A 12813-nucleotide genomic window follows, 5' to 3' on the forward strand; every position below is an offset into this window, starting at 1 on the left:
TGTACTATAATAAATAAATCAGAATATATATATATATATATATATATATATATATATATATATATATATATATATATATATATATAATGGAAAGGGAAAAAACACAATAGAACTAAAACTTTAAAATGAAAACAGAAAATAAAAAATTCAAAAGATTAATAAAAACTATTATGTAGTATCTCAATGATGCTAAAATAACACTGCACTGTAAAACATTATTTTATTGATTTTTGATGTTTCACACAAGAATTTAATTCATTTACTTACTATTTCTTCCAACTGTAAAATGTACTACCAACTTCTGAATGAAAATAATTTTTTCAATGTGAAATTTGTAGAGAAAGATTGCTTAAATATAGACTTAAATTGATGCCTTAAAGAGCTTTTTGCACTTCACTTAATCCATAAAAAAAAAAAAAAAAAAAAACTATTAGTATAAAGTCATGCATTTAGGTATTTTTTTTTTTGATGAATAATAATAATACCATTTTTCAGTGCAGTGCTGGAGATAAAGTTGAGATATTAAAGAGATTTTTTTTGTTATTTTCTCCATATGGTGCATGCAATCATTGAGGATATCCCAGAGATGGGTTTTATAATGCGAGGTTTCCTACGTTTCTGGCACCAGTGGGAAACAGAATTGCAGATTATACTTCCATAGATCATCATGCTACAGATCGATCATGATTCAGGAGATTTCTGGAGATCATAAATCAAATCTGGACGCCAAAGCCTAAACTCAGCCACTTTAGTCATTGTTTAAACTCCTGCAGCTCAGTGAAATGACCCCCATCAGAAGAGCCTCCAGCAGTCGGAGATCCCATCTGCCGCTCTGGCAGAGACACCAGACGCAGATTAAACATCTTCATTAAACGAGACTCTCAGAGATCCACCTCATGTCTGCTTCTGTGGCCGTGTTGAGAAAGCCCAGCCCGAATTTGCCTGAAACCGTCCCAAAAATCTCCAGAGAAGCAGCAGAGGCCATCAGCACAGATAATGAAGACAAACCACACAGACGCTTGGGTTTAGCTTCAGCTCACACTCGCATATGACCACAATCTCCTGCCAAGAGAGAAAAGAACAGCCCTCTAATATGAGCTCTTATGCAAATTACAAAAAATAAAAAAAAAATACTCTGATTCTGATTGGTTTCATGCAATTTCTATGAATTTGAGTACCTTCTGAGCTGCTACAGAATTAGAAGCATTTGCATTAGAGTGATTTTACTCTGCATGGAAGTGCATCACACAGTGTTTCACACAGTTTTTATAGTTGCACACTGCACAGAACTGGCAGATGCAAATGTTGATTATTGATTCACATGCTCAAGAAAAACAAGAACAAGAAAAATGTCAATGAAAAGATGAAATACTGAAATACTTCATTATTTAATTAACAACGTAAATCAGAAAAAAATAATTTATTTAAAAAAGCAAAATAAATGAAAAAAGAAAAATACATTAAACAAGTTTTTCTGAAATTAAGGGTTTCATGGGATTCATGAATAAGTAAAAAGCGAATAATTAAATCAGAAAAAGTCCAATTAAAATAAAAGACAAAAAACTAAAACAGTAAATATTGAATTTAGTTAATTTAATATTTCAATAATTAAATTAGTAAATAATTGAATACTTTTTAAAATATTTACAATTATTGATTTATTATTTTACCAATTGAAAAGACAAATTTAGATAAATCATTTAAAAATAAACGCAAAATAAAACAACTACTTAATGAAAGCAAAGTATTATATTTTGACAGTGCAACTGTTTTGGATCTAATGAAGGGTTTCGTGGGGTTTGTGAATTGAGGAAAAGCCAAAAATTAATTAATTAAATCATAAAAAATAAAAATAGTTAACTTTTAAAACAAACTAAATAAAACACTCTCTAGATAAAGTATTGAATTTAATTAATGTAATATATTAATAAATCAGAAAAAAGTTTTAAAAGTTTTTAAAAAATCAAAAGCTACCAAAATAAAACAATAGTAAAAATACAATTATTTTAGAAATATTATATTTTGACAGTCTAACCACTTTCCTGTATTGCAGGGTTTCATGAAGTCCGTGAACTGACGAAAAGGTCAAAAGTTTCCACCTCTTTTACATTTTTTATTTCAGGATTTATTTCTTTGATGAATAGAACATTCAAAAAACAAAATTTATTTGAAAACGAAACACTATAAATCTGTCACTTTTGATCATCTTAATGTTTTTGCATAATAAAAATATTAACATCTTTCCAAAAAACGGACCAAAAAACTTTTAAAGTATTTCAGCAAAGAAAAGCCTAGAGAGAGAGCAAACCGTTTTGAGAGCGACTGCTAAAATAACATCACTGTGATACAAACACTGACCTTTAAGCAGAGTACATTCTGTGCTTCATGAGGTTGTGAACAATAAAAATATGTCTTTCCATAAACCTTTCATGAAAACATGGCTATGTCTGCCCTTAAGACGCTGAACAGTGGCTCTGTACCTCACAGACTAGTTCTCATCCAGGTCAAATAAACATGTCCAGCCTGATTAAAGTCTGTACGTTAACATCAGCGCTGCCTTTAATAAACGCAGAAACCTGCGCTTCAGGGAATCTGCTGCATGAAAACCAGATGCTGTTTGATTCACTGATGACTGTAGCTGCTGTCTGGAGATCCAGTGACTATATGAACTCATGCCAACATGCAATGCATGCCTCTTACCCACAATCCTTTGCGGTGGAGTTATGCACAACACCCGAACAGGCTTTCTAGAGGAAGTTCTACTCACCCTCAGGTCACCCAACGTGTAGATGAATTTGTTTCTTCATCAGATTTGGAGAAATGTAGCATTGCATCAGTGTCTCATCAGTGGATGCTCTGTAGTGAATGGGTGCCGTCAGAATGAGAGTCTGATAAAAACATCACAATAATCCACAAGTAATCCAGTCCATCAGTGAACATCTGGAGAAGACGAAAGCTGTGTGTTTGTAAGAAATCATCAAGTCATATATAATATAAATTCTACAAAATTAAACTTTGCAAGTTGTGATTGGTTAAAGACTGAGGCGTGAAAGAACTAATCTACATCTCTACTTGTCATATTTACCATGTGTGAATATACATGGATGCAATTCATAAACGTTCACAAACTGATTTATTTCTCCTTGTTTGGCACTTAAAGCTGCAGTAGGTAACTTTTGACGCTCTAGCGGTTAATAAACAGAACTGCTTGCGTCTTGCGGAAGAACATCGTAGCCGGAACTACTTCTCTCTGTTTATGTCTATGAAGAATCACAAAGGCACTGGGTTACTCCGCCGCGGTACCCCCGAAGCAATCTAAAATAGTCCGAATATAAACACTTATTATAGGTGCACCCTAGTGATTCAGGACAAGCCAAAAACACGGTTTGGAAAATGGATTCATGGTGTACTCGCTTATTATATACATTTTTCTACATTTTGAACACAAACAAAGTTACGGACCGCAGCTCTGATTGGTTGTTTCTTACCAGGAGCGATGGAGTTTCTGCAAATGGCAATAGGACACTGGGAGGAGCCAGAGGAGCTTGATTTATTCACAGATTATCTGTCTCATATTCTACTGTCAGGACATAATGACAGGTTTAATAAATATGTAAAAATATTTTTTTACAAAAGTTCCCTACAGCAGCTTTAAATGCTTTCACTGTATGGATTTTCTTCTTTTTTTTTTTTTTTACTAAAACCAAACTGAAAATTAAATAAATCAAATAAATGTTCAAGTTAAGATATTAAAACTTAAATATAAATTAAATAAAAATATAAAAAATGGTGAAAATAGCAAAAAAAAAAAAAAAATTAAATAGCTAATATAAGATATTTATAAATACTAATAATACTGAAATAACAGAAAATAACGTGAACAATAGATTGCACTTTAATTAGCAGATTCAAATTTTTAGTGCTGAGCACAACTAGAAAACGTAATAATTTCAATCATTTTTAAAATTTCATTTCACATTTCAAATTCCGTGCAACTTTCCTCTGTTTTGCGTGAGCATGCACTGAGCTGATGGACCAGCTATGAGCTCAAAATACAGTGGACCGTGACTCAACGAACACTTCCTACATCTCACAGTGTGTCACATCTCCACTTCCTGTCTGGCTTTCGGTAAATGAGGCTTCATCACACTTCAGTGTGTAAGACTGTGATAGTCTCCAGCTTACTAACACATGTGGAGAACAGGAACGTTTCCATAAATCCGTGTCATTCCGACCTCCTGCGGCTCGACTGGGAACGTGTGTGTGTGTGTGTGTGTGTGTGTTCCCTGAATTGCACGTCTCCTCTCGTACCCCTTCAGTCTTGTGGTCGTCTCTGATGTTGGAAAGAAATTCCAGGCAGCTCGGATTAACAGTGTGTGTAAACGGAAAGTAGATTCTTTAAACGTAATGTAACTTATGAGGTTGACCTCTCTGAAGCTTTAACAACTTACAAAAAAAAAACAGAAAGAAAAGCATGTCGTCTGGCTACTTCAGTAGAGACACAAACAGCTGCAAGCAGATGCTTCAACACCAGTTTCTTTGGTGAATCTTTGGTTTTAAAGTGGTTTGCAGAATGAGCTTCATCCGTTTGATAGCCTCACGCACACACACCTGCAGCAGCTCCGTCTGTGGAAGCTCAGATACAGTAAGTGTCCATTACATATGAACTTATTCTCAGCCAGGTATTCCCAAAGGAGGAACATGCTGCTTCCATGGCAACAAAAACCCATGGCAACAATAATTCTCTGCTGGTGCTGAACTGGAGAAAATGTCAGTGTCATCAGAAAGTAAATCAAATCCCAGGAGGTTTAGAAAACCTGAGCTGAGCCAATCTCAGGACCACACATCCAACTCATACCTGACGTCTAATTTAGCAAGAAATGACAACTAAGCACTGTTCTCCTACAAATTCATATGGCAATAATGCAAATAATTAAATGCATTTAATATTTGCATTATTATTACTATTTTAAGCACTTTTCCCAAAAAAAGTTTGCATTACCATAATGCAATAGTGGTAATAATGCAATAGCGGCCTAAGACTTTTGCACACTGTGTGTGTGTGTGTGTGTGTGTATATATATATATATATATTGCATTTCCAACATGCTTTGCAAGAAAATGAAGTCTATTTGTTTTGTTTTTGCATTATTATTCTCATAATTATTATGATTTGAAAATTTTGCATTTGCATATAATCTTGCAAGAAAATGAATATTTTAATGCCATTATTATCAACAATTATCCATTTTAATTATCATAACTTTGCATTTAATTTTTTAAAGATTTATTTTTAATTTCTTTTTACAACTATTATTATTATCATCATGACAATTAAGCACATTTCCACTACAAATTCTCATTATCATATTTCATTTAAATGCAAGACAAAAAATATTATTATTATTATTATTTCCCATATAAATTTCCATTACAGTAATGCGCAAAAAAAAAAAAAAAAGCATTTTCATTAAGACATGCAGTTTTATTACTATCAATTATTAGCTATTTCCCCTTCAAATTCTCATGGCCATAATGCAAAAAGTAAATAAATATGAATATAAATAAATAAAAACATTCTCGTACAGGAATGATTTCCCCCCTCACTCCGAAGTAATAAATCTCAGGCAATCAAGATAAGTAAAGAACACATCAGAACATGTTTTAATTTGCTCATCAATGTCTTTTTTTTCTGCACTAGAACCTGAAATATTAAGAAGACGGATCTGATTGATTTTACATACTACATTTATTAAAAAAAAGAAAAAAGAAAAGCAACCAACGTCACATAAAATAGATTTACAGAGAAACACGTTTGTAAAAGCATAGAAACCAATGAAGTGTTATCTAGCAGCATCCAAATGTTGGAACGAGAGAGAGAGAGAAAAAAAAGACAAATCATCAATGCATCTATTATTTCAGATCTGGTAAAACCGTCACAGTATGGCCTTCTCACAGCCGTCCCACCAGAAGACTTTCATTTGAATAAAATCAACTAATTCAGGTTAAATAAGCTTAAATAACAGTGTTAAATACAAGACACTTGATTGGAGGATCTGTACAGACATGAACACAGAGGTGATGCACACACCTGCTTCATTTCAGCTTTTCCTTGAGGCACAATCTCAACATTTACAGTTTGTTCGGGAAATCCATGACTCGTACTGCCAGAACTTGATGGTGGTGGACAGAAATGATTCAGAAAAGGTACGAATGACCCGCTGAGCTTCAGCGTTTGATTGCACCTTTCAATAACGGAGGCAGAGAATGAAGTCTTGACGCGTTACATTCACAATCCATCTCCAGAAACATCGTGTAGTTGCTAATCGAGCACATTCTCTGTGTCTTCGCTGCTCTTCTGCACCAACACGAGTGTCTTCTCCTGTCCAGAACATACTTACATTCTACATCTGATTGAACTGCGGTAGAGTCGGGCTTTGCTAGTCCTGAACGTCTGCAGCGGTCTCCATCAAGGCTTCTTGTCGATGGTGTGGAAGAACCACTGGGTGAACTTCCTGAGCTGTGCGGCAGCCGTCTGGCTCTCCTCCTGCAGACGCATGTTGTCCTGCCGCAGGTGATGCACCTCCACCTGCAGGATCGCCTTGTCTTCCTTCTCCTATATACAGGAGAGAACTAGCCGTTTTATTATGCATGGAAAATAACAGCATTGGTTCTTCAAGAAGTGTGAGGCAATCATGCAATCTTTTTTTTCTTTAAACTAGTTTTGAATAAAGCAGAGGTTCCTAACATTTAAAGGCAGTTGCATGTTTTCATAAAGACATTATTTATATGGTGCAAAAATACGTGACATCTCGATTCTATTACATTGTAGCGTTTAATTTGTTCTTACAAACCTTTAACCTGAAGAGAAACAGATTAATATGGCTGTCAACAGAATCAAATTATTGTGATTAAACTTAATAAAAAACAAAAATAAAATTAATAAACAATAAAAAATACTTTTTACGTTTGAAATATTTAAAAAAATATATATATAATACTGTCAAATTCTGTAATATTTTGAAGCCTGTCAAAAAATAAATTGATAAAATATTGTATTTTTTTGTTTTATAATTTATTTTATTATTTATTCATTTATTTGAGTATTTTTGCATTTTTTTCATTATTATTAAAGTAATGGTATTTTTTAGATTCTGTAATATTGTGAAGCTGTTAATGTTCTCAAATTAAGTTGTAATATTGTCATTTTGGTATTTTAATTATTATTTTGTTTTTTTAAATCACAATTTATTTATTTAGATTTTTTTTAAAGTAGTAATTCTTTCAAATTCTGTAACATAAATAAAGCAGTGATTTAGTCAAATTAGAAAGTTGTAAAATTAATTCTTTTTATTACATTTAATCTTGTAAATGTGGTAATCTTTTCAAATTACAAATGAAAAATACTGTCAATTTTAATGACATTTTATTTCATTATCTATTTATTTTTTTTATATTTTTTCAAATCATATTTAAAGTGGTAATAATGTCTGTAATACCGACCTATTTTTATTCATTAAATTTAAATGTATTGTTATGATTGATTTGTTTAAACATTTTACCACTTTTCTCTTAAGTTTAAAAACCTCTGTGACAAAAGTTGTTTTGCAAACATTATAAATATCTCTCTCTGGAGTTTTTATGCACTGAGAGCTCATTACAGAGAAAGAAAAGTTTAACAAATCAATACAATGTTCTAGAAACTTTTAATTAGTATGAATGATAAACTGTAGTCTCAGAGGACTCATTATTCATATTCACATGCCTCGTTATAATCATTTAGAGTAATTGTACACCAGCTCTACATATATTGAGCTGATGTGAACTAGTGCAGAGTTATCAGCAGTTACATCAGGTGCATCATGGGATGTTGGAGTGGTTCCATTTAAAATGACAGGAAGCAGGATATTAAATCAGGACAACGAGGTGGCAATTCTGCATTCAGGTGCCCATTACCACATTGTTCACCTATCCTTCCCCTCAAAACCCGGCGGATGTACTTCCTTGCATTCACAAGATGGATGGAGAGACGTGTAAATAATTTTTTATTATTATTATTATTATTAAAATTATTACATTTCTCCACAAATTACCATAATTCCATAAATAAAATCTGCATTAGCAATTAATTTAGCAAGAAAATTTATATTTTTTGCATTATTATTATTATTATAAGCACATTGCCGCTACAAATTAAAATTCAAATTATGCAAAATAATAAAAAAATATATATAAAAAATGCATTTTTAATTTAATTTTGCAAGAATTAGTTTTTTGCATTATTACTATAAGCACATTACCTCTGCAAATTCTTATTACCTTAATGCAAAAAAAAAAATAATAACAATAATAGCATTTGCATATAATTTTATAATAAAATGTTATTTTTTGCATTATTACTACTACTACTACAACTTCTAGTACAAGTAATATTCTTCTAATCATCTCTTTACAGTTATGAAAAAATTATACTTTATTTTTACTTTAACACAAGAAAATTAAGATTTTTTTTTTGCATTATTATTATTATTATTATAAGCGCATTGCCGCTCCAAATTAAAATCCAAATTATGCTAAATAAACAAAAATATATAAAAACTGCATTTTAATTAAATTTTGCAAGAATTTGTTTTTGCATTATTACTATAAGCACATTACCTCTCCAAATTCTTATTACCTTAATGCAAAAAAATAAAATAATAATAATAATAGCATTTGCATATAATTTTATAATAAAATGTTATTTTTTGCATTATTACTACTACTAATACAACTTCTAGTACAAGTAATTTTCTTCTAATCATCTCTTTACAGTTATGAAAAAATTATACTTTATTTTTACTTTGACACAAGAAAATTAAGACATTTTTTTGCATAATTATTTAAATTATTAAGCAATTAACTCCCCTACAAATACTCATTACCATAATGCAGAAACAAAATGCATTTGCATTTACATTTTTCAAGAAAATGAAGCCTTTGTTTGCGTTGTTGTTATTATTATAATGATAATTAAGCACACTTCCCAAACATATTCTCATTACAATACATAAGCAAGTAAGAAAAACATCTCATTAACGTAATACAGTACTGATAATTATTGGTTATTGTTTTCCATCAGGACGGGACGGTTTACCTTCTTCAAGTCGTACTGCAGCTGTCTCAGGATGACCTCCAGCTGATTGACTTTCCCCGTCAGCGTGGCTGGAGACGTTTCGCTGAAGAGCAAGACAGAGCTGTTAGTCTGGGCATGTACAGACAGTGTATTGTGTGTGTGTGTGTGTGTGTGTTTGCTGATAAACTCACCCGGCCTCCAGTGCGGCTCCTTCAGCGGCCGCCACACGTCTGGTGAGCTCACGAGAGATCTGCAGCGCTTCGGCTCTCTGGATGTCCGTCATGGTGCAGAACGAGGACACGCGCTGATCTGGACACAAACACATCACACATCAGTATCACAATGACACCATAACACATAAACACCCAAACTCAGTGTGTTTATACACTGTTTATAATTAATGCAAGGAAGATAGAAGCCCTAATGTTTTCCTCAAGCAAATTTAGCTTGGAAAATCCTAATAAAAGCATTAAGAAGAATTGCCATAATGGAAAGAATAATAAATAAATAAATAAATACAATGAATATTATTAATAAAATGCATTTACATTTAATTTAGCAATAAAATAAACTATTTTCCATTATTATTATTATTATTGTAATAAGTACATTTCCCCAACAAATTATTTTTACCATAAAGTAAAAAATAAATAAATAATAAAAAGTAAAATAATGCAAATGCATATGCATTTAATTTTACAATAATAATTAAAGAATTGCATTATTTATTAGCATATTTTCCATACAAATTCTCATTACCATAAATTTTAATAAAATAAATTAAATAAAGCATTTAATTTTTTAAGAAAAACTAGTATTACATTATTATTATTATTATTATTATTATTATTATTATTATTATTATTATTATTAATTACCATAATGCAAAAAATAAAATTTTTATTTAGCAAGAAAATATCCTTTTTTTGTCTATTTGTATAGTCCATTTTCTTGAAGAATTAAATGGCAAATAGATATATATTTTTTTCATTATAGTAATGAGAATTTGTAGGGGAAATACATTTTGGAGACAATAAAACTAATTGTATTTTCTTTCTCATTGCTGTCTGTGTGTATCTTTAGGTATTTTACCCATATCTCAAATTTCATTAAATCTGATGAAACCCTTGATTTGTTCAAAACATCTGCACAAGGAAATGGCCTCAGATCAGTTTTTCATATCACGTTGGATTTTCATTCAGTTTTAATATAAAAGTGAGACCTAAATTAAAGAGCCACGGGACTTAGCTCCACAATAAAACAGTGTGTTTATGAATATTTGCTCATACTTTTCTTCTTGTTGACTTACATCCGTGCTCGCTGATGCAAATGGAGGGCAAATATGTTGTGAGCTAAATTTGTCTCTCAGTGTTTTTATGCAGCATTATTCTGGGTCACAGCGAGGCCCAGAAACAAGCCTCTCCTCTAAAACTATAACTTTGTTTCCAAATATTGCATCAGTCTCTTAAGTGTATCTATGGCATTTGAAGCAGCGTGCGCTGGTTTCAGCAGCTCTCTGGTTTGTCGCCTCATTTGTTTGAGTGTAAAAACAGGATCAGTCACTGAATGAACGAGAATCGCTTCTGGTTTAGTACAGCAAGCTCACATGTAACAGAGTGAAAGAGTAACGTTGAATGTGATTTTGATATAGTTTTTTGTTGGTCCACACTGAAAGTGAAAATAGATGATATTGAAATGCCATCAGCCAATCAGAACATTATATGTTTAATGCAAAGTTTTGTGCAACTGGATTTTGAACCAATGAGATGCCACTGTGGGCGGGGCTACCAGCACAAATTAAGCATATATGCAATTAGCAGATGCTTTTATCCAAAGCAACTTACAAAAGAGGAAAAAAGACAATTAGTCAAAAGGAAAGCAGTATTCAGAATAAAAATAAATAGAAAATGATAAACCATCAAATTCACTCATTGGCACTTACATCATACTTATTTCACGAGCATATTTCCCCTCCAAAATGCATTCATCATTATTATTATTATTATTATTATTATGGACCTTTTCCCTCTACATTCTCATTACTATATTGCAAAAAATAAGATAAACATATTTACACTTGCATCTAATTTTTGCATTATTATAAGCACATTTCCCCTCCAAATCCTGATTCCCATAATAAAATAAATAAATAAATGCAAATAAAATAAATAAATAAATGCATTTAATTGTGCATTATTATTATTATTATTATTATTAATAATTTTTAGCACTTCTTCTCAAAATTCTGATTACCGTAATGCAAAAAATTAAATAAGTTAATTTGCCTTTAATTTAGCAAGAAAACAGAATATTTTTAGCATTATTATTATTATTACTACTAACACATTTCCACTCTAAATACATTACCATAATGCCAAAAGGTTTTTAAAAAAATAATTTTACAAGATTTTTTTTTTTTCATTATTATAAAAATTTCACCTCCAAATCCCCTTTTATTTTTTTCAACATTATTATTATTATCAGCACATTGAAACTGATTTTAAAGCACATATTTTTAGGCTTCATTTAGGAAAATGTTTCTCTTTTGATTTAATTGTGAAATACAACCTAGACTCAATTTCATGATTTCATCAGCCAAAAAGGAAAGTGTGCAATGTTCTTCAGTTGATGCAATGAGAAGAAGATAACAGTATCTAGGTTTACAGTCGAAACAATTCATTCATGCATGAATCTCAGGTATAGAAATGAATAAGATCTAGACCAATAAATACCTTTAAATAACAACAATTACCCAGCATGCCGTCTGAGTGTTTAATTGCAGGTGTTTGCACTGTTGAAATGTATGTATCTAAATTGCATATTGAATTTCCATATATTTGGATTACGCAGTTGTAACATAAATAACTAATAATCTTCATACATAAATGAAATAGGTAAGAAAAATGCAAGATTTCTGTTGAGATGCTGATTATTATAAACTGAATGGGTTTTAAATGCACAATAACCAGCTGGTATTTTCAAAATGCATTTACTCAAATTTATTCATTTTGAAAACAATTACATTTATTAAAAAAGCATGAACATGGTTAAAATATGGCTAGCTGTGCAACGTGCCATGTTGAATTAGATAAAATGCTTGAGACTGAAAGTGATTTGATGATAAATATATAAACCTGGTTATTGTGCATTTAAAACACATTCACTATTATTAACAATTAATATAATATATTATTATTCAATTTACATAAATAACAAATATTTATATAAATACAAAAATAAATATTACATATAATAATAACAATAATAACAACAACAATAATAATTATTATTATTATTATAAACAATAAAATGACTCCATTATACCACAAAATATAAAATAAAATGTTATTATTAATTATTTTTATCTAGAATCAACAAATATGTGCATTGTTTATAACTAATTAATAAAAAATATTTTATTTACACACAATATAAACAAAAAAATATAATTATATTTTATATAACATAAAACAACAAATACATTACATATAATTATTATAATTCATAACAATGTTACGTTACAATAACAAATTTGATTTATTTACGAATAAACCTGGTTATTGTGTATTTAAAACACACTCAGTTTATTAGTATTATTACAGAAATCTGATTTGTTTCATGCATGACTGACGGATATGCATCACATTCATTTGACATTAATCCAAAATGCATGAGAATTTTATATGCAATTCAAATCC

The 12813-nt window shown here is 30.7% G+C and overlaps 1 protein-coding gene across 3 annotated transcripts in view; it reads right to left on the reverse strand.

The window, feature by feature from the left end:
* Positions 1-5730: 5730 nt before the first annotated feature.
* LOC113112354 (signal-induced proliferation-associated 1-like protein 2) overlaps positions 5731-12813 on the reverse strand; it is a 107595-nt gene continuing 100512 nt past the window's right edge. For all 3 annotated transcript variants that reach the window (XM_026277824.1, XM_026277822.1, XM_026277823.1), the window contains exons 18-20: positions 9307-9424; positions 9137-9218; positions 5731-6616 (exon numbers count right to left, since the gene is read on the reverse strand). In XM_026277824.1, coding sequence (XP_026133609.1) covers positions 6470-6616; positions 9137-9218; positions 9307-9424 — 347 coding nt within the window. In that variant the 3' untranslated portion in view covers positions 5731-6469. The remainder of the gene's footprint in view (positions 6617-9136; positions 9219-9306; positions 9425-12813) is intronic.

Source organism: Carassius auratus, chromosome 13, assembly GCF_003368295.1.
Source record: "Carassius auratus strain Wakin chromosome 13, ASM336829v1, whole genome shotgun sequence".
NCBI classification, from domain to species: Eukaryota; Metazoa; Chordata; class Actinopteri; order Cypriniformes; family Cyprinidae; genus Carassius; species Carassius auratus.